Here is a 22,381-nt window from a genome sequence, read left to right on the forward strand (position 1 = left end):
CATGGATCTTCGAGAGCTCCTGGCGCTCTGGTGAAGTGCCTAATGATTGGAAGAAGGCCAATGTGGTGCCTATCTTCATGAAAGGGAGGAAAGTGGATACGGAAAACTAGAGGCCCATCAGCCTGACCTCTATCCTGGGGAAGGTCTTAGAAAAGATTGTCAAAGAGGCCATTCTTAATGGACCGGCTGATGGCAACATGCTGAGGGATAGCCAGCATGTGTTTGTTGCAGGTAGGTCGTGCTTGTCGTGCTTGACCGTTCTCATTTCTTTTATGACTAAGTGACCTATCACCTGGACAAGGGGGAAGAGATTGATGTCATATATATTGACTTTAAAAAAGCCTTTGATCTGGTATCCCATGATCACCTTTTGGCAAAACTGGCCAACTGCGGCCTCGGGTCCACCACAATCTGCTGGTTGAGGAATTGGCTCCTGCAGGTCTGGACTAGTGGTCAGACCCAGAGAGTGGTGGTTGATGGAAGTCAATCGTCATGGTGCCCTGTGACCAGTGGGGTCCCTCAGGGCTCTGTTCTTGGACTTATTTTGTTCAACCTCTTTATTAATGATGTGGACATTGGAGTTAGAAGTGGACTGGCCAAGTTCACGGGTGATACCAAACTTTGGGGTAAAGCATCCACAGCTGAGGACAGAGGGGTGATCCAGGCTGACCATGCCAGATTCAGGAAATGGGTGGATGAGAACATGATGGTGTTTAACACTGAAAAATGCAAGGTTCTCCACCTTGGGTGGAAAAACCTGCAGCATGTCTATAGGCTCAGCAGTGCTACGCTGACTAGCACTATGGATGAGAGGGACTTAGGGGTCAGGATTGACCACAAAATGAACATGAGCCTTCAATGTGATGCTGCAGCTAGTAAAGCAAGCAAAATCCTGGCTTACATCCATAGATGATTCTAAAGAAAATCCCAGGGCCTCATTCTCCTTTTGTACTCAGCCTTGGTGAGGCCACAGCTGGAGTCCTGTGTCCAGTTTTGGGCTCCACAATTCAAAAAGGATGTGGAGAAGCTTGAGAGCATCCAGAGGAGAGCCATGCGCATGATCAGAGGTCAGGAAAAACAGACCTTATGACAAGAGGCTGAGAGATACGGGACTCTTCAGCCTGGAAACGTGCAGGCTCAGGGGTGATCTGATGGCCACCTATAAGTTTATAAGGGGTGTTCACCAGGATCTGGGGGAGCGTTTGTTCACCAGAGCGCCCCAAGGGATGACAAGGTCGACTGGTTATAAACTCCTGCAAGACTGTTTCAGGCTGGACATAAGGAAGAACTTCTTTACTGTCTGACCCCTCAAGGTCTGGAATAGCCTGCCGCCGAAGGTGGTTCAAGCACCTACTTTGAACTCCTTCAAGAGAAACCTGGATGTTTTTCTTGCTGGGATCCTATGACCCCCGCTGACTTCCTGCCCCTGGGGCAGGGGGCTGGACTCGATGTTCTTCCAAGGTCCGTTCCAGCCCTAATGTCTATGAAATCAATGAAATCAACCAGATAGTGAGGGACTGTTTCTGCTCTTAACAGTTTGTAGTCTAAAGAGACAAGAGGTTTGAGGGAAAATAGGCATAGAGATACCATGCTTTATGCAAAGTCATCATCCATTAAAGCACTGGTAGTGGCAGATAGTGCCCTCAGGTTCCCAGTGTTCAAGGCCAGCACTCAACACGCTGGACCACATTAACGTGCATATCAACAGTCTCTTAATATGTTAATTAATTTCTCCTGGAAACCACAAACACAGTGCTAAGCACTTCCTTTACGGAATTCATGCCCCTTAATAATCAGAGGGTGCATCTACACATGCATTTGATCTAGGATCAGTTTACTTGTGAATAAATTACTCGTGAGTAAATTCTTCTGAGCAGGCATCTGCACATGCAGGGATGTGGGAGCAGATTTGCTGCTAGGAGCAAATCTGCTTCCACTTCCTGTGGCCCTGCAATGGGCCCCTTCCACCACCAAAGGGAGCTGTGGGCTCCTGGAGGCTGGCATGGAGCACTGTGCCAGAAAACAGTTTTCTCCTGGTCAGGGCTGGGACATTGGTCCCTGCTTCTGGGGGCCTGCCTGCTGCCAGGGTGGGGACAATGTCCCCCTGCCCTGGCAGCAGGGAGCTCCCAGCCCTAGCTTCTAGATCAGGGCAGGGGACTGATCTTCTGGTGGGGCGACTAGCAGTGAGCCCCAGTTAGGAGCTCGCTACTAGCTGCCCCACTGGTGGATGGGGCAGGGGGCTGGGACTTGCCCCTCCCCTGCAGCTTTTTTCAAGCCCTGTACCTTGATCACCTAATTGGGATGTGGGGCTGGGATCTGCCCCTGACTGAGTCAGTTCCCAGCCCCTACTCCACGATTGTGGTCAGGCTTCTACACATGCATTACTGCGCAATAACTACTCTCAAGTAAATTTGCTACTTGCACTTGCAGGTAGCATTTATTGTAATTAGCGAGGTTTACTGTGCTGTAAGCATGTGCCCATGTAGATACACATGCTAACTGTGCAGTAAACCATGCTACTTCCCAGCAAAACATCTCATGTAGATGCACTCAGAGTGTATGAGACAGAGATTGTAAATTGGGTATTTTTTATTTTATAAAGTAGTGGGGCTAAAGATTAAGGCTACCTGGTTACTTGTGCCTACAGACAGAGAGCTGGGGAAGGAGAGAGAGAGAGAGGAAGAGAGAATGGGAAGGATACATCTCTTTGCATCCTTTACCAACCTACCTATGCCAGTAAGAATTGAGGTGTAAAGCTGGCCATAGGCTCATAGGTGTCTGTATTGTTTTTGAAATTATGATTTTGCTTCAGAGTTACTTTGACCTTGATACTCTGAGTGCTTAGAGTGGAGGTGGTATGTTCTGCTGATTTAGACATCAGCTAAGCAGTCAGTGGACCTGCAGCAAAATCCTGACTCACTTAAATCTGGCAATGCTCAAATTAAGTTCAGTTGGGCCAGTATTTTACCCCTGATTTGGAATCCTCATTGTATGTTAACTTTCTCTGTTACCAGGGGAAATCAGTGTGCCTATCTGCATAATTGGGCTAGGAACACAAAAAGCTATGTATTTTAAAAATTCTATTTACTAATACTTTGAAAATATTAAAATAATGACAGTTGGGCATACTCATGTCTCAAGATGCCTATAACACTGTGACCACTTCTACTTACAACCTACATTACAACCCCATTACCTACCTTATCCATTTGCAGTCAGCACCCACCCTGTATGTACTGGTAATCAGGGAGCTGCAATGAAACTGATCTCTATGGGCGTGCCCATACCACATTAGGTGGTACTATGGAGCACCACCATGGAAATGGATCCTGCCCACTCAGTTCTGCTGTTCGTACTAAATATTGAAATACTACTATAGCAGTACTACATTGCACTCCTCTCAATCTCAAGACAGAGAGCCATGCTTTAGTGTCCCATGGTTTCTGGCCTGAGCCACTGCAGGCTTGTGGCTGCATTTCCTGAATCAAAAATGAATGTCATTCACTTGTTAGTCAGTTTAGTCTTTGCATCTTAAATTAACCTGAAAAGACTGAATCATAGATTCATAAATTGATTCATAGATTGTTAGGGGCTGGAAGGGACCTTGTAGAGCACTGGCTTCAGTCCCCCTGCACTAGGCAGGAAAAGACAACTGGGGTCAAGTGACCCCAGCGAAGTGACTGTCCAGTCTCCTTTTGAAAATTTCCAAGGTAGGTGACTGCACCACCACTGGAGGTAGTTTCTTCCACAGTCTGGACACCCTGACTGTGGAGGAGTTTTCCCAGGACTTGAGCCTGAAGCGGCCTTCCAAGTGTTTGTATCCATTGCTCCTGGTCTTCCCCGGGGTGCCCTGGTGAACAGCTGTTCACCGAGTTCTTGATGTACTCCCCTGATGCAGCAGCAAGTCCCTTTGCAGCCCTCTCCTCTGTAGGCTGAAGAGGCCTAAGTCCCTCAGCCTCTCCTCATATGGCTTGTCTTGCAAGTCCTTGATCATATGGGTGGCTTTTCTCTGGACCCTCTCAAGTTTTTCCACATCCTAGTTGAAGTGCAGCACCCAAAACTGGACATAGTACTCCAGCTGCAGTCTCACCAGTGGGAGTATCACATCCTTAGTTTTGCATGAGATGCAACGGTTAATGCATGTCAGCATCTTGTTTGCCCAGCTGGCCACAGCATTGCACTGCCAACTCATGTTCATGCGATGGTCGATCACTACCCCTATGTCCCTTTTGGCCACAGTGCAAGTCAAATTGTTGCCATCAAGCCTGTAGGTATGATGGGGATTGTTTACCCCCAGATGGAGCACATTACACTTCTGAGTGTTGAACTTCATTTGGTTCCAGTCCTCCCAACTGTCCAGCCTGTCCAGGTCCACCTGTATCTGCAACCTATCTTCTGGCATGGCCACACTTCCCCATAAGTTGGTGTTGTCTGCAGACTTGGCCATGAGCTTTTCACCCCTACATCCAAATCATTGATAAAGATGTGGAAAGGCACCGGTCCAAGCACAGACCCCTGAGGGACACCACTGGCCACTTCTTGCTAGGATGACACAGAACCATTCATGAGAACTCCCTGGGTCCTACCATGCAGCCAGTTTTCCACCCACTGAACTGTTGAGTAGTTAAGCCCACAATCTTCCAATTTTTCCACAAGGATATCATGGGATAATAGATCAAGAGCCTTTTGGAAGTCTGGGTATATAATGTCAACCTTCTCTCCTGTTTCCAGCTGGTGAGGGCCCTGTTCATAGGAGATGAGATTGGTAAGACAAGATCTATCCACGCTGAAGCCATGCTGGCTGTCATTCAGAATCTTACCCTCAATAAATGTATCGCACATAGATTCTATAATGAGTTTTTCCAGGATTTTCCCTGGGATGGAGGTTAGGCTGATTGGCCTACAGTTGCCAGGGTCCTCCCTCTTCCCCTTCTTGAAGATGGACACAATGTTGGCCCTCTTCCAATATTCAGGGATCTCCTCTGTGCGCCACAATTTCTGAAAGAGTTTTGCCAGGGGTTGCACAATGACCTCAGCCAGCTCCATCAATACTCTTGGGTGAAGTCCATCTGGTCCTGCTGTCTTATTAATGTCTGGCTTTTCTAGTTGGTTTTGCACCAGCTCAGCATCCAAAGTGGGGAGGCTGTCATTCCCACCATGCACCCTGTGATCCTTATCTTGCTTGTCTTTCCCCTTGGTCTGGTGAAATACTGAAGCAAAGTGGGCATTTAGGAGTTCAGTTTTTTCCTGAGTGTCTGTTACCAGCTGTCCTGAGGTGTTAAGCAGGGGGCCACACTTCCATTTGTTTTCCTGCTGCTCCCTACATACTTAAAGAGGGAGTTCTTACTGTCCTTGACTCCCTTGGCTAACTTAAACTCTGTTGCCTCCTTAGCTTTCCTAATCATTTGGAAATGGTGCAAGCATGGGCCACTGTTGTGTAGTCCTCCTAGCTTCCACTATGTGTACGCCTTTTTTTTCTTTTCAAGAGGACCGCAATATCCCTATTGAGCCAGGAGGGTTTGCCAGCCCTTCTGCTACCTTTCTTCTTCAAGGGAATGGTTTTCTTTTGTGCTTCAAGGATAGTGTTCTTGACGAACAAACCCTCTTCGTGCATCGCATTCGCCTTCTGTCCCTGGTCCCGCATTGCCTCTCTTACTAATGCCTTGAGCCTGTTTAAGTCAGCACTTTTGAAATCCAGGACTTCAATCCTGCTAGTTGATTTATCTCAGGATTTTTGACTGTCTTGTACTTATCTTCTAGCACTTTCAGGAGCACATATGCCTTATGGTATACGGTCCTTCTCGATTCAGCTCTCTTTTCCGTAGTACAACTGGTGCTGGGGCTGGTTTTGTTCAGTATCTTCATCAATGACCTGGAAGATGGATTGATGACACCAGGTGACACCAAGTGGGGGGGGGAAAGGGGGAGTAGTAAATACACTGGAGGGCCAGGCTAAGATTCAGAGAGAGCTTGACAGATTGGAGGATTAGACTAAAAGAAATCTGATGCGGTTCAATAAGGACAAGTGCAAAGTCCTGCACTTAGAACAGAACAACCCCATGCACTGGTACAGGCTGAGGGCCAACTGGCTAAGCAGCATTTCTGCAGAAAGGGACCTGGGGGTTATAGTGGACAATAAGCTGAATATGAGCCAACAGTGTGTCCTTGTTGCAAAGAAAGCTAATGGCATACTGGGCTGCATTAGTAGGAGCATTGCCAGAAGATTGAGGGAAGTGATTATTCCACTATTTTTGGCAGTGGTGAGGCCACATCTGGAGCACAGTGTTCAGTTTTGCACCCCGCCCCCCACACTACAGAAAAGATATGGACAAATTGGAGAGAGGCCAGCAGAGGGCAACAATAATGGTTAGGGGGCTGGGGCACATGACTTACAAGGAGAGGCTGAGGAAACTGGGTTTATTTAGTCTGGAGAAGAGAAGACTGAGGGGAGATTTAAATACCAGCCTTCAAGTACCTGAAGTGGCGTTCCAAAGAGGATGGAACTAGACTGTTTTCAGGAGTGGCAGATGACAGAATAAGGTGCAATTGCATTAAGTCGCAGCAAGGGAGGTTTAGTTTAGGTTTTAGGAAAAACTGTCTCACTAAGCAGGTAGTAAAGCACTGGAACAGGTTACCCAGAGAGGTGGTAGAATCTCCATCCTTAGAGGTTTTGAAGGTCTGGGTAGACAAAGTCTTGGCTGGAAGGATATAGTTGGGGCTGGTCCTGTTTTGAGCATGGCGTTGGAGTAGATGGCCTTCTGAGGTTCCTTCCAACCCTAATTTTCTATGATTCTATGAACTGTGCAGATTCCACTACTACCAGTCAAGAAACCAGGGGCTGCATTTAGCTCTGTCAGGATGAAGACCCTACTAGTGTGGAAAAGAGGCAGATTATGTTTCAAGGCTTTTGAATGGCTAACGGGGTAGAGATGCACCTTGTAGGCTAAGTGAATCAGGGATATACAAGCTGTCATGAGCATGATCATTTAATCATATGCACCAGCTAGCATCTTCATCAATAAGCATCTGCTGAAGTGAAGTCTTGGTCATGAAAGCTTGTACATCTCTGATTCAGTTAGTCTATAAGGTGCATCACCCTGCCTTCTGCCTGACTTCAGACTAATACAGTTTCATAGTTTCATAGTTTCTAGAGTCGGAAGGGACCTGAGTAGATCATCTAGACCGACCCCCTGCCATGGCAGAAAATAATAATACTGGGGTCAAATGACCCCAGCAAGATGTTCATCCAACCTCCTCTTAAAAACCCCCAGGGTAGGAGCCTGCACCACTTCTCTTAGAAGTTGGTTCCAGATCCTAGCAGCCCTGACCGTGAAGTAGCGCTTCCTGATATCTATCCTAAACCTGCCCTCTGCCAGCTTGTGACCGTTATTCCTGGTCACTCCTGGCAGTGCACGGGGGAATAGTGACTCCCCCAATGCCTGCTGATCCCCCCTGACTAGTTTATAACAGACCACTAGATCCCCCCTCAGCCTTCTCTTTTGGAGGCTGAACAGATTCAGGTCCTGTAGCCTCTCCTCATAGGGCCTGCCCTGCTGCCCCCTGATCATACAAGTGGCCCTCCTCTGGACCCTCTCCATGCTGTCCACATCCCTCCTGAAGTGCGGCGCCCAGAACTGGATGCAATACTCCAACTGCGGCCTGACCAGTGCCGCATAGAGGGGGAGGATCACCTCTTTGGACCTACTTGAGATGCATCTGTGGATGTATGACAAGGTATGGTTGGCCTTCCTGACTGCCTCCCCACACTGCTGGCCCATGATTCATCTTGGAGTCAATGATGACTCCAAGATCCTTTTCCGCCTCTGTGCTGACAAGAGGGGAGTTCCCCAACCTGTAGTTATGGTGCTAGTTGTTCCTCCCCAGGTGCATCACCTTGCACTTGTCTGTGTTGAATCCCATCCTATTCACATCCGCCCACCCTTGTAACCTGTCTAGGTCTGATTGTAGCCTGATGCTTCCTTCTAGTGTACCAACATCCCCCCACATCTTAATGTCATCAGCAAATTTGAACAGGGTGCTTTTTACCCCCTTGTCCAAATCACTGATGAAGATGTTGAACAGTGCGGGCCCGAGGACCGAGCCCTGCGGAACCCCACTGCCCACATCCTTCCAGGCTGAGAAGGACCCATCCACTACCACCCTTTGGGTGCGGCCCTCCAGCCAGTTGGCGACCCATTTGATTGTGTGGGTGTCTACACCACAGCCCCCCAGTTTCTTAATGAGAACGGGGTGAGAGACAGTGTCAAAAGCCTTCCAGAAGTTCAGGAAGACTATATCCACTGCTACCCCTGCATCTAATGATCTGGTGATCTAATCGTAGAAGGCCACCAGGTTGGTCTGACAGAACCTGCCACTGATGAACCCATGTTGGTTGCCCCTAAGCATGCAGTCCCCAGCTGGCCCCTCATGGATGTGTGCCAACATAATTTTCTCAAACAGCTTGCCTAGGATTGAGGTAAGACTAACCGGCCTATAGTTTCCTGGGTCCTCCTTCCTCCCTTTTTTGAAGATTGGAACCACGTTGGCCCTCTTCCAGTCCTCCGGCACTACACCAGAGCACCACGAGTGCTCATAAAGCCGTGCCAGAGGTCCTGCAATGACCTCGGCCAATTCCTTTAGGACTCTAGGGTGGAGATTGTCCGGGCCGGCTGACTTGAATACGTCCAGCCCCTCCAGAAGCTAACCTCTGTTCCAGGTGTGCCTCCCCTGGGGCCCGAGGGGAGCCCAGCAGGGAGGTGGCTGTTCTGGTCCCTACTTAGGAAGACAGAGGCAAAGAAACTGTTAAACATGTTAGCTTTGTTGTGTGGTGTGATGACCAAATTTCCCAACGCATCCTGCAAGGGCCCCACGTTACCCGGGACCTTCTTTTTGCCCCCTATGTATTTAAAAAAGGACTTCTTATTGTCCTTAATCTGAGAAGCTAGTCCTAATTCCACCTCTGCCTTGGCCTTCCTAACTGTCCCCCTACATCCCTGAATGACTACAGAATAGTCATCCCTGGTGATGACCCCTTCTTTCCATTGGGTGTACACCTCCTTTTTAGCAAGGAGACATTCCCAGATGCTTTTGGTGAGCCATGGAGACTTGTGTGCTCTCCTGCTCCCTTTGATCCTCGTTGGGATTACCTGCCTTTGGGCTTGGAGGATCGCCTGCTTAAGGAGCGACCACTCTCCTTGGACATCTGGCTCCCCTCCCCGCTGGGAACTCAGCGCATCCCCAACTATCCTCCTTAGCTCGTTGAAGTTTGCCCTCCTGAAATCTAGGGCTGCTGCCTTACTGTATGCCTTTGCCACCTTGCGCTGGATGGTGAATTCCAGCAGGTGATGATCGCTGTCGCCCAGGTGGTTGAGCACCCGCAGCCCCCTCACCAGGTCATCACCCGTGGCCAGCACTAGGTCCAATATGGCTAATTACTTCTCTCTACTGATAAATACGAATGTGAAAAATGTCATGTTATAATTTTCTGGTAATATTGCTGTGTGTTTTGCTTTCTTATCAATTTTATTTAAAAGATATGAAATGTTTACAAGTACTATCAAACTCATCACAGGCACATTTCATTGTAACCCCCCTGAAGCAAACAGAGAACAACCTCAACCCTGAAACAAAGCAAATGGTTGGGTCAGAAGCTGCTAAGAAGTTCATTACTGCTATTGATTTTAAGTGGAACGTGCTCAGACACTGTCCTGATGGTCAGAAATTAAAATCTTAAAACAGACAGATTATTTAAAAAAACATTAAATAACCCATGAATGCAGCTTGCCTTGTCTCCTTTAAATTGCAAGTATTTAAGAGACATGCTTCAATTCTGGACTGCATCTGAAGTTTTTTTTGCAGTGCAAAGGGCTGGTCTCATACTAAAAGGCTGGAAAATGTTTTTAGGGGAAAAAAAACCCTCTGAGTACAGCGTCTAGGCTAGATTTCCAGAGGAAGTTGAGGCCTCCAGCTCTACACAGGAAGCAATCTTAGAGCAGGCCTTAAATGCCAGATTCCAGGCAGAGTTTAACTAACCACTGACAGCTCTGTAAACAAACCAGGGACAAAAAGAGAACAGCTTTCCCTTTTCTGGTAGTCATTTTTGGTTTGGGGGCTGCAGGGGAATTCTGTAATACTCGGCTTGATGGGATATAAACCAAGGCTGAAAAGGCTTTGTATATGAAGAAGTATAAAGGGGAAATATTTCATGGACTAAATCATCAAAAAAGAAGGTATGGCATGGTTAAAATACATGGATTAAACTACAGAAAATATCACTATGTTTGGTTCCTTAAGTAGGATTTATACGTAACTTGGATCCTTCTGGGTGGTATTTAAAAGCTCTGGCTTCTTTTCTTGCTCTCTTTTTCTTTTTTTAGGGTTAACCTTTCCAGAACGTCTTTTTATCTGTGCAGCTAGGGAAAACAAGAAATCTGTTGTGTAGCATTTTACTGTTTCCAGTAAAATTTAAAGTAAAAAAACAGAGTTACAATCTTGCTGAATTCTTGCTATTGTTTGCAGGAAAAGACCTGTGACGTTACGAACAACTAGACTGCGGCTAGCAGATATATACAGTACTTAGTTTAATGTATGTTGATTTAATTTTAAGTAGGAAACTAAACTCAGGAATGGGCTGTGTTTATCCTACTAGGCATTTCATTAATCTTGTTTATCTCAGCAATACTGTGGAAGTTACATTTCTTGATAGAAAAAGAAAATAGTTGCAGTGGAGTTTAAAAAGCAAAACAAAACTGATTTAGCTCAGTTGGGTAAATGCATCCATTGTATTCTGTGTAATTTGTCCACTCTCCTCCTTTTAGATTTGGAGCTTTTCGGAGCTTCGAGAGTTTGAGCAGGCACCATGGATGACTTTGAACGCCGCAGGGAACTCAGGAGGCAAAAGCGTGAGGAAATGCGCCTTGAAGCAGAGAGGTGAGGTGTTGCACTGCAAAAAGGTGATGGGGGTTTGATCTTTTAAAAAAATTATTAGCAGTGGCTTGAAGATTCTTATGCCTAAATATCTAAGAGTGGGACACTGTTTACTGAACAGACCTCGCAAACGGCAAGTTTGGGGAAAAAATGGCAATAGATCCTGTTTCTATGAAGGAGGGTAAAAGTGAGTGGAAGCTGAGTACCTTACTCCCTTAGTTTTTTTGGAAAAGGCTAGGCTTTAACTTTTGTGTCTTACTGTAAGCACTGAAAGTGTAGTAGGGCAAGGTGCAATTATTCATAGTTTTGATAGGAATGGGGCAAGTGGTTAATTTTCAGATGTCATATGTCTGTTTGCTGTCATGTTGGAATAAGTGTGCCAGTGTTTCAGAATAGAGCCAAAACTGGGCGGTTTCAAATGTACATGGAAGCAAACCCCTTGGACTACTCATTATGGCAGATCAGCAAATTGTGGGCCAAAATACTTACACTTCCTTGCAAATTATGTTTATAATTGGTTTGCATCCCCTTTGTGTAAATTACAAGTGCCACACCAAATTAAAATCCATGCAAATAAGAACAGAAGTTTGATCCTAAAAGTTAATATTGTTAGCTTGGGCATGGTGACAAGATTGTATTAAAGGAACAGCTTTAATGTATTGGGACTGAGATTGCTATACCTCTCTGCTGTTTTAGACCAGTGAAATTATATTGATTTGAGAGTTTCTTCTGATCTACATGCAAGGAGGGCATCTGACCCATTATATTACAAAAAGAAAAATCCTTCTTCATTATTCAGATGATTTCAATTGATAAGAACTGCAGTAATGAAAAAATATAATTTACTCCTCACTAAGCTGTCTTTCTCCCCCCCCCCCATTTATTTTGGCTTGTATACTGAAAACATCAAGGTCAATTTTACTCTTGTTTCTAGTCATTTTCATACTGAGTTTCTCATGTACTGGAAAAAATGCTGCAGTATTTGGGTTTCAGACCATGCAGGGGGAAATGTACTTCGTTTCAAAATGAAATAAAATCAGGGGATGTAATATAGGGTCTTTATTTTGTATATCTATTTTTATCTTATTTTTAAATAAAGTCTTGCCTATGTATTTTTTTTCAAACTGCGAGTATCTAGGAGAAGAACCCAAAGAGATTAGACCTGCTAGATGCCTTTACTTATTGTTGTTCTAATAGTAAAATGCTGTACTTCAGAATAGTATATCTGTCTGACATCAGTGTAGAAAACAGTTCTGAAAAGTTGCAAAGCCACGTGCAGATAATTAAACGCAGTGTGGCCAACCAGGAATGAAATTGCAAAAGTCGGCACTGCAATTGCCAGCCTTTTTATCAGTCTCAACAAGGAGGCCAAGGATTGAATGGATCCGTGGAGAATGACTACCTGCTCACCCCATATCCCCTTTAGGCCTGCCTTACTTAATTTTAGTTGAATGGTGTAAAAGAATCTTGCATAGCTGATGCCAATGCTGGACTGTTTGACTAAGTAGAGGACCTTTTGTCTCCAGACTATGCAGCTGGTACTTCTCACCCCATAGTTAATTTAGAAAGAAATTAGAGTAAAACAGTGTGTTTGTTGCAGTTGCTGATGTTGATTTAAGTACCAGTCACACTTGCTGATTGGAAGAGGCCTGCTGTTATCTGAAGCCTCAGAATATTCAGATTTCTCACATGGTGAAGCAGTTCCCAGTTCTGGTGAGCATCCATTTATTCCATGTGCAACCATTTTACCAGTATAATGAGCACATGTGGTATTTATCTTCTTTTTATTTGAAAGGAAAGATGGACATTGCTGCTAATAATCTACTCTCCAACCATGTATTCTTGTAAAGGATCCTGGGTAGTGTAGTCTGAGAGGCACTCCCTCTACTAAGGAAAACTAGAATGTAAATTTCCATAAGAGGACATTCTAAATGTTATTAGGAAAACTCCCACCCATACTGGGGTTGTCAATATGGAGTTGCCTGGACATCATGGATGCAGCTTGACTATGTCAATGCAGAGATCAGCTGGAACCTGGGCTTGGGCATCAGAAATCAGGAGCTGGCAGGTAGCTGCTATGAGGAAACCCAACCTTTTTAAGAAAGATGGTTCACTGTAGTCTCTGTGTTCATGCATAATGAATGCTAATGTCATGGGGACAAGCCCAGTGACCACTTGTCAGGGAATCTACATCCATTACAGGGACTATACACCCTAACTGGAACATTAGTGGAGGATAGGTCTGCCATCCAAGGGGAATAGGTATTTACTTGTCATGAATAAAGGTTGTTGCATCAGTGGAATGACAGTCACCTCGCTCTATAATGCCTCCTTCTTCAAAGGAATGCTTTTGCCCTTGAATGATTTATTTGCCCCCTTGTAGGAATTTTTGTTGGTATTACTGTGGTAGTCTCTTTGAATGAGGTAAATAAGATCCATGAAAGCATGTCTTGGAGTAATGAGGCTCATTTCCATGTACCGTATCCCTTTCAGGAGCTTCAGTAATTTTACTGCCAAATTACTGCAGAATCACTCCATATCTTTTCCCACACAAATGAGCACTTATAGCAGTAAGCTGCAGTAAGCAAAATTTTTCAGTATTCTCTCTGGTATTGCCAACCTCACATTGAAAATCATGAGTCAAGCCCCTTAAAAATTATAAGGCTGCTCTCAAAATCTTAAGATCTTAACAATAATATGTTTTGGGTTCTTGTTCGCTTTCCATTTTTTAGGCTTTAGAGGTTACATTGTCAAACTCTTTTCTGCAACCACAAAGCCTAAAAACTGAGATTCGGCCTGAAGCTGAGAGTCTCATGACATTGTGCAACTAGGGTTTCTAGAGAAGGCCCTAATGTTGTGAGAATCAAGATCAAATTGTGTTAAGAGCTGCCAACTCTGTTACTTAGTCCCATTAAAATCCTGACTGAGGGCTACAGTGTTGGCACGATCATTAGTGAATAAGTGTTTAAGTATTCATATTAGTCCCTTCCTGGGAATGATTTTTTAAAGTCTTGTGACTCTCTTCTACTTTAGAATCATACCACAAAAGTCCTTGCATATGTAAATATAACGGTGTTTTTATTTATTTATTATTGCCTTATCTTGAAAAAAAATCTTCATTTTATTCTTTAAGTGAAGTTAGCATTGTGATGGCATCAGGGACTAAATGACTACTTTTATGGTAGGAAATTGACCCTGCTGGGTAATTTTAGCAGTGTTCTGTCAATGGACCTGAGCCCTGTTCTAAAGAAACTGTCTCTAGGTTTGAGATTGTGGGGCCCACTGAATGCATCCTGTAGAGTTTCTTGTACCTTCCTCTGAAGTCTCCTGTGTTGGCAACTGTCAAAGACAGGACAGAGGAATAGATGAACCATTAAAGCTGGCAGTTCCTCTGTCCCTATGAACATTTAGTTTATCTATTATAAGCGTCAACTGAGGGTAAGTATACTTGTGATAGAGACACCTGTACAGAAGGATACTGCAAACTGGACTGAAACCAAGCTATTTCATACTTGTCAGCCGTACAGTTGTTATATTGTACAGTGCTATACTGCAGTTTATTGCTATGAACCAGTGACCCAGAGGTAAAGGTATCTATACTCCACTTCAGCCCATATTGTTCATCCTATTTAAGTAACTCTGTGCTATCCTTTTAACAACATGAAAAAGCCATATGTGTGTGTTCCCTGAGCATGTGGTTAATTTGCAGAATTCCATATGGAGCAAATTCAGTCCAGCTGGTTTTCAGGGTTGAAGGGGACAGAGGCAACCATGTCTCATGACAGGGCAAGGAGATGGCCATGCCTGCAGTGACTTAGCTGCTGCATGTAGCCCTGACAGGATGAATATACTTAGGAGTGATATGAGGAAGCTGGCTTTCCTCTTCAAAAACTAGGAGAGTGATTTTCCATTGGCCTGTATATTGTGCAGTCCTTTGCATCAGTGTGAAGTGAACGTAAAATACACTAAAACCAAGTACTTCTCTTTTGCAATCACTTCTGACTTTATTGTTTCATTCTGCTGCCATTGTAGAAGTCTGTGATTGCCACAGATAATCAGAGCCAACAGGTGCATGCTAGCCAGTGACACCATATGCAACAGAATGGAAGCTGTATCCTGCATTTAAATGTCCGTGGGAAGTCTGTGCACAGGCTGATGGTAAGATAAGGTCTGAGGTCCTAATCCATAGCCTGTTAAAGTTAGTGAGAATCTTTCTGTTGATTTCTTTGGGTTTTGTTTGGAGCCCTAACCGAGCTATCCAAGGTGGAAGATTTGTGTGACAGTGGCAGTGGCAGCCTCGGATGAACTCTCCACCTTTCCAGTCACAGGGCGCATGTTGTGCCACAACAGGTGTTGGTACAAAAATGGGCTACAGAAATATGTGGCAGGAAAACCCTCCACACACATATCTAAAGTGCAGTGGCCCAATAAAGCTACAAATTATATACTAACAAACAAACAAACAAAAAAAGTGGGGCGGGGGAGGGATAAATCTTTACCTGATTAAACTGGAATCTCTTCGTTGTCACTGCATATACATAGATTTAGGACAACTGAGGAGCTTACCCAATTAACACTTTTGAAAAGCCCCCTTGAAACCAAGTCACCTTCAAAATGCAGAGTACTGCTTTGGGTATTATGTGCCTCCTGTCAGAAAGTGAGACATTCTCTTTCAAAAATATTTCATGATTTTGATGCTGGTGGAAATAACAATATAAAAACTCACACTAGAGTCATACAGGGTGTGGCGAGTTCCAGGACAAGGTTTCTGTCAAAGTACCCATGTCCTGTATTGAGGCCATTGACAATAGGGTAACTCCTTTGATTTCAGCGTCAACCCATTGTATATGACAAAGTAGGTTACATAGAAATAATAGAAAAGTAGGATTGGAAGGGACCTCCAGGGGTCATTTAGTTCAACTCTATAACTATGGCAGGATCATCCCTATCTAACCCACTCTGTACAAATCCATTGTCTAACCTATTAGTAAAACTACAGTCAGCTCTGGCACAGCCATAAGGCATAACACTGTAATCTGCCACAAGTAAAGCAGGGGGCCATAGCAGCCGAAATGTTACTGCTGCAAAGGTTGTTAAAATATGCTCAAGAGATCCAAGGAAAGAGGTCTATGTCCCACGCTATAGAGGAAGGCAACCCCCACCCCCCACATAGTCTGTACCAATCTAATCCACTGAGTACAATTCCTTCCTGACCCCAAATATGGAGACTGGTGTGAGTGACCCTGAGCAGGCGGGCAAGACCCTTTAGCCAGGAATGTCTGGGTTTTCATCCCAGCAGGAGTACTGGCCCACCTCAGTCATTCTGTCCAGAAGAATGGGAAATACCCAGAGTAGAACATAGACATACCTAGATCATCCCCGGCCGATGCTTTTCCAGCCTCTTCTTGGACGCTTCCGATTATGGAGAGTCCACAGTTTCCCTAGGCAGTCTATTCCACTGCCTTACTGTTCTAATGGTGAAGAAGTTTTTCCTGAAATCCAATCTAAATCTACTTTGCTGCAACTTCAAGCCATTGGTCCACGTCCTACTGTCTGCAGCAAGATGGGATGTTTCTCTCTTCTTTATGGCAGCCCTTCAGTTATTTGAATACTGCTATCACATCCCCTCTTAAGCACATTTTCCACAACCTGAACATGCCTATATCCTTCAGCATCTCCTTGTGTGACTTGCTTTCCAAGGCCTTTATCATTTTTTCCAGCTGCCTCTGGACCCTCTCTAACCCCTGAGCCTCTCTGAACCAGTTAGTCTCTAATTTGCCACACTTCTCTACTTTCTGGCTAGCATCAGTTAGAGGATTTGTCTCCTCGAACTCTTTTAAGCAGCCACTTTCAATCAGGCTGGTCTACTACAAAACTTAGTAACTTAGCACTTATTCAACATAGATAGAGCTTCTTATCTGTGAATTTTAGAGCATTTTACAGGACTGGAGAGGTGACACTTTTTCTGTTTTACAAACAAGAAAACTGAGCCACAGGAGAGTGAAGTGATTTATTCATCTTTACAGAGCAAAGCACTGAAAGGATCATTGTCACAAGACCATGTGGACTTTACCTAGTGGATGATGCTGCTTTCTTGAAGAGGCTAGAGATCTTCTAAAACAGTGGTTTTCAACCTGTGGTCCATGAACCCCTGGGGATCTGCAGACTGTACCTAAGGGGTTTGTAAAAGATGAGCAATCAAATGCGTGTGAATACCCACACTTAAAATTCAAAGGGGGCAGCATCTCCATTTGAAATTTCCAAAGAGGTCCGCACCTCCATATGAAAATTTTCAGGGGTCTGCAAATGAAAAAAGGTTGAAAACCACTGTTCTAAGGGACTAGAAAGAAAGTACCAAACTCATTAGAAATGTATCAAGTCAAATAATTTTGGACCCAAGTTTACCATGGTAAATAAAATGGAAAGCTTTATTTTCCTGCTTTTTAAATCTATTTTATCCTTATTGTATTTCACTTCATTTCACAGACTAAGCTAGATGTGTTACTTTCAGTTCTATGTTTTGGTAGTATTGAAGTGATGTTGTAGCCATGATGGTCCAATAAAAGATACCACCCACAAAAATCCTTGCTTCTCACATTACTTTCACTTCCCGGTTCTCATCTACACAATACTGACAAATATCAGCAATATGAATATGAACACATGTTTGTTCAGACACTGCTACTTTTGGAGCCAAATAGATTAACCAATGATACAAAATGCAGAAAGCAAATAAAAAGGAACCAGATGCCTTAGTGTTTAGGGGAAGGAGGCTGATTTTTGATTTTTGGATGATTGGGATTGGTAATATTGCAATTTCTGGCCTAAAACCAGAAAACCCAGATGTGGCAATCCGGAGCATGAAACTGAAACAGGCATGGGTGATCTTGCCACACGAGTAGTCGAAATACCTTGACGGAGACTGCTTGCTATTTCAAAATTTTACAGGTAAAAATATCTGGATAACTATTCTCTCTCTCTCTAAAACAGAGAAAGAGGAAGAAATCCATGTATTAAAACAACCTCCTTCCCAATTGAATACCTCTGTGGAATATGACCTCTGTTATTGTTTCAGTCCCTGGGAATGGGGACTCTTTGTATACTTGTTCAGTAGAGTAGCCAACATTTCTCCCATGAGTCCTGTTTTCATACACTCTTCTGAACTAGCTACTGCTACAGCCTTCTCAGGCCATGGCACTTGCTTAGACTCGAGCCCTTGGGTTATCCCAGCTCAAATGCTGCTATTTGCAAGGCTCCCTGCTTTGGGTGTATCCTTGCTGTTTTTAAACTTTGCCATGTGTCTTGGTGCCTATATTTCTTTCCCATGAAATTCCATCAATATAGGCTACTTGTACACTTTTGACAAAACATGGTCTTTAAATATGAACACCATGATGCACTAAACATAATTTGATAGCTTTTACCTGTAAAGCATACCTGGGAGAGGATTATGTAGGTTTTTGTGACACACCATCTACACATTACACTTAAGGCATGATATACCAGTTAATCAGGCCTTATGTGGTTACGTGGCTACACTTTAATCAATTAATGGTGTGATAAAAAGAGGAATAAGCTACAAAGTTATTCTGCAAAATATGCATAATAACTATATAGCTGCTTCCTATCACACCATTAATTGAACGTGGGGCCAGAAGCCCCTGTGGTTGGGAGCCCTGTCAGCTGATCAGAGCTCCCGGCTGGGGGAGCCCAAGTGCACCCCCAAGCCTGGGAGCTCCCAGTTGCAGGGGGCCCCAAGCACCTCCACAGCTGGGAGCCCACAGCTGCTGTGATCTCCCAGCTGCAGGATACCCTGTGTAGCCATGTGGCTGGGAGACTGCAGCAGCTGTGGTCTCCCAGCTGTGAGGGTGAATGAAGACCCTGCAGGGCACAGATGTCACAGCAGCTGTGGGCTCCCAGCCATGGGAGTGTGTGGGGTTCCCCATGGCTGGGGTATTACAGTAACTGCGGTCTGCTTTCCATGTGGACCTTTGGGGTGCCCCCATGGCTGGGAGCCAGGGGAGCTTGCTTTTTGCTGGTGCAGGGGGAACTCGGAACTGGGAATAAGGCAAGATGGGATCTAATGTACGATCCACAAAATTGTGCTTCCTGCCATGCATGTGTGGCATGGTGGGAGATGTGATTGTGTGGATCGCACATTAGATCCCATCACGCCTTTACCTGTATGTGTAGAGGGACTCTTACTAAGGCAGGTAATGTGTGGTTGACAGTCTAGTGATTCGGCAAGCTTAACATGGGAGCCAAGCAGTTCTGGGTAGAATTCTTGGGCTAGTTTTTATATCTTTTCACTCTGACTTTGTTTTGTGAACTTAGCCCACAGAAAGGGGACCAGATCCACTAGCTTGTATGAACTGTTTCTAGGGCAGGATGGAGAAACAGCATTTACAAATCTAGGGTTATTAAATAATATTTGCTGAGAAAGCATCTTCCTGCTGCTACTTAGCAATGACTCAGTCTCTGTGCAGTCATTGGAATGGTTAGGTATCAATTACAAGGATTAGAAGGAACATCGCTCCTATTTAGTTTGGACCATGTTTAATGCACAGGTTTTCCAATAACACACATGCAGATATATGTCAGTGCAAAAGGTCTTTCTCCACAGAGTTTCTCTAGGTCTAGAATGGTGTAAGAGAAAGAAGAATTTGGTATACATACTTAAACTCAACAGAACATGGTTACAAGTGCTTAGTGTACAACTTTCTGACACTTGCTGGTTTGATAATTTAACAGCAAAATTTTTTAAGTTTGGGAAAACACAGCATCTATGTTGAGGACTGTTTCCTTGGGCAGAGTCATGTCAAAATTCAGTTTCTTTTCCTGTAATGCTATTAACTGAGTCACTAGAATGCTTTCTTTATTTCCTGCCCTCCACATTCTCTGAGCTTCAAACCACCTGAAGGGATTTTGTTCATCTTTCCCTAAGATATTCACTTCCTAGAAGACTACTTACAGTGTCAAATAAATAAATACAAATATAAAAATAGACATGCATAAAAATTGAGGGTATGATTCACTATTATGCTACAGCTGATGCTTCGCATTCCAAGAACGGCACTCAGTATTTGGAACACACAGGTGAATCTGTCCCTGAATATCATAATGCAGGGTCTAGCTCAGTACAGACAGCGTGTAAAGTTGGACTGAAAGGTATGTCACTTTGGTATCTAGTGAACACTGGTAAAAGGCACTTGTAGTTTATTTTTCAAGTGTCGGTGTGTTTTGCTCATATCATTTTAATCCTCCTGACCAAGAAGTGTTTTGTAAGTAGAGCTTTGTTCTCTTAAGTAGCTAGACAATATAAACTTTACCAAGCTAACCCCACTGCAGTTCCTGTGCTAAGTACCCACAACAAGCAACAAAATAGTTTATGTTATTTGAGATATTAATCCAGTATGTATGCTGAGATCGTTTTATAATCTTAGTACCACATCTGTCATACCAGCTAAGCTTTCAGTAGGACAGACAGCCCAAATCAAACATCTAAACAGTTGGAAAAATGCCAGATATCCCACCATTTTCAATGAAACAATGTATTTTCTTTGGAGATGATAAGGGCTACTGCAAAAATCTTGTGGGAAGAAGAAGAAAATGCAACAACTAATCAACAAATAGTTTACAATAAGGTTTGGAAGAGGCGTATCTGTTAATTTTGATGAGAGAAACAAAATTTAAGTAAGTGTCATCTGGACAACGAGTCAGAATTAGTTCTTACTTATCAGTTACCTGAATTAATTCTAGGATCTGCCAGCTGGCATAGATGCATACTCATTGAACCCATCTCTAACCTCTGGTTCAAGTTTTGAAGGAAGACAACAAACACTGCCAGTATGCATCAGATCTACAGAGCTGCAGACATGAAATAAACTGAAGGAGAATCTGTGCCAATTACCAGCTTTCATACAATATTTTGGTTCTTTGAAATGTCTTGATGATTTGGAATTTAAGACTAAATGCTGAGCAGAGTGAAAACAAGCAAGCTTTGAAGAGAATAATCTTAGTGTATATAAATTGTAGAGATATGCAGCTATAATGTATTTCTGTGGTATAAAGGAATATGAAAAGGGTGCTACTGTTAGGATTGAAAATACACTTTAACTGTTAGATGAACTATTGAACTTCTATACCAGATCCCCTCCCAACCTGAGTTAGGTCGCAGTCCTCTGGTATCCCAGGAACGTTTGTGTCCTTCCCTCACAGGATGGGCAGGGTAATTTAATCTTGTGCTCATGTGCTTTGGCTGAGTTCTGGGCCGGTCCCATCCCCAAGGATGTCACCGAGTGGAGGCAGCAGAGCCTTTGCTTCCCAGCCCTGGGGCTTTAATGTGCCTGTCAGCTGAGCCATGGAGTGGTGGGGAGTGGAAGCCCCTGCCCTGCCCTCCCCAGCCAGCACAGCTGGGGTGTTGGGGGGAGGGCACACAGTGGGGGCTTTCCCCCTTCCTCACTGCTTGGCTTGCCTGGCCAGTGTGGCTTCTCTCCCCAGCCAGGACAGCTGCAGGGAGGACCACGTGGTGGGAGGCCTCCACTTTCCCCCCTTCCCCAACACTGCTCACAGCTGGTAGGGGGCAGGGCTGAAGAAAGAAGCCATGTTGCATTAGGCAGTGAGGAAGTAGGGGAAACCACCCCCAGCTGTGTTGGCTGGGGTTGGTGGGGCTGGGGCAGAGACCAATGATTCCCCTTCTTCCCCTCCCTCCCCCCGACAGCTTGTGGGGTTGGAGAGAAAACCCGTGTTGCCCAGGAGGCCCAGGCAGCAAGGGTTAACTCCTGCCACTTGACCCCAGTCCTCCCACCAGAACAGCTGGGGGAAGGGGCACATGGTAGGGGCCTACACTTCTGCCCCCTCCCTCCCTCTGCCACTGGCAGCCAGCTGGTGGGGATGGAGATATGGGGCTGGGGAGAGAGTTTGTGCTGGCTCCCCCCAACCCTTGCTGCTGACAGAGGGTTGGGGGCATGTATCCAGCAGGTGATCGGGGTGACCTGCTGCTCGGCTGCCCTTGGCAGTCTCTGGCAGGCTGGGAGGCATGCAAGAGTGCCCCCAGCCTGCATGTCTTGGCCTGTGCAGACATCTTCATGCCCCACCCCCAACCAAGGGTTGAACATGTGTTCTGTTCACCCCGATCCAATCTACCCAGGTTGGAGAAACCTGTGAAGATTTGATCAATTCTGCTTTGGGCTTTTTGAATATCTGTTCCTAACCTTAGTCTCCTTACTGGGGGAACAAAACAAGAAATCCTCCTTTCCAGACCATGGTTCTTGTGATGTCATGGTCTTTTGTTGAACGGTTTGAGATGTACTCCTTTAGGGCTTTCAGTCAGTTAGTGAATGGCTTGGCTTAGCTTCCCAGCCTAGAAGTAATGTGGACAGACAACTGTGCCATAGCCATGTCGGCATGTGACAAAGCAGTCACTATAGATTGCTGACAGGCTGTGACCAAAGAC

At 44.8% G+C, this 22,381-nt stretch overlaps 1 protein-coding gene across 4 annotated transcripts in view; it reads left to right on the forward strand.

Annotated features, from left to right (window-relative positions):
- The window catches only part of CALD1 (caldesmon 1), a 280,641-nt gene that overhangs the window by 140,475 nt on the left and 117,785 nt on the right, over window positions 1–22,381 (forward strand). For 3 of the 4 annotated variants that reach the window (XM_090043519.1, XM_090043515.1, XM_090043517.1), the window contains exon 3: window positions 10,818–10,929. In XM_090043519.1, the coding sequence (XP_089899645.1) occupies window positions 10,859–10,929 (71 nt within the window). In that variant the 5' untranslated portion in view covers window positions 10,818–10,858. Of the gene's footprint in view, window positions 1–9,976; window positions 10,230–10,817; window positions 10,930–22,381 lie in introns of those variants that run through there. The other variant, XM_090043516.1, reaches the window with a different exon arrangement.

Source organism: Crocodylus siamensis, chromosome 4 (genome assembly GCF_052110815.1).
Source record: "Crocodylus siamensis isolate JL-2025a chromosome 4, ASM5211081v1, whole genome shotgun sequence".
Taxonomy (NCBI): Eukaryota; Metazoa; Chordata; order Crocodylia; family Crocodylidae; genus Crocodylus; species Crocodylus siamensis.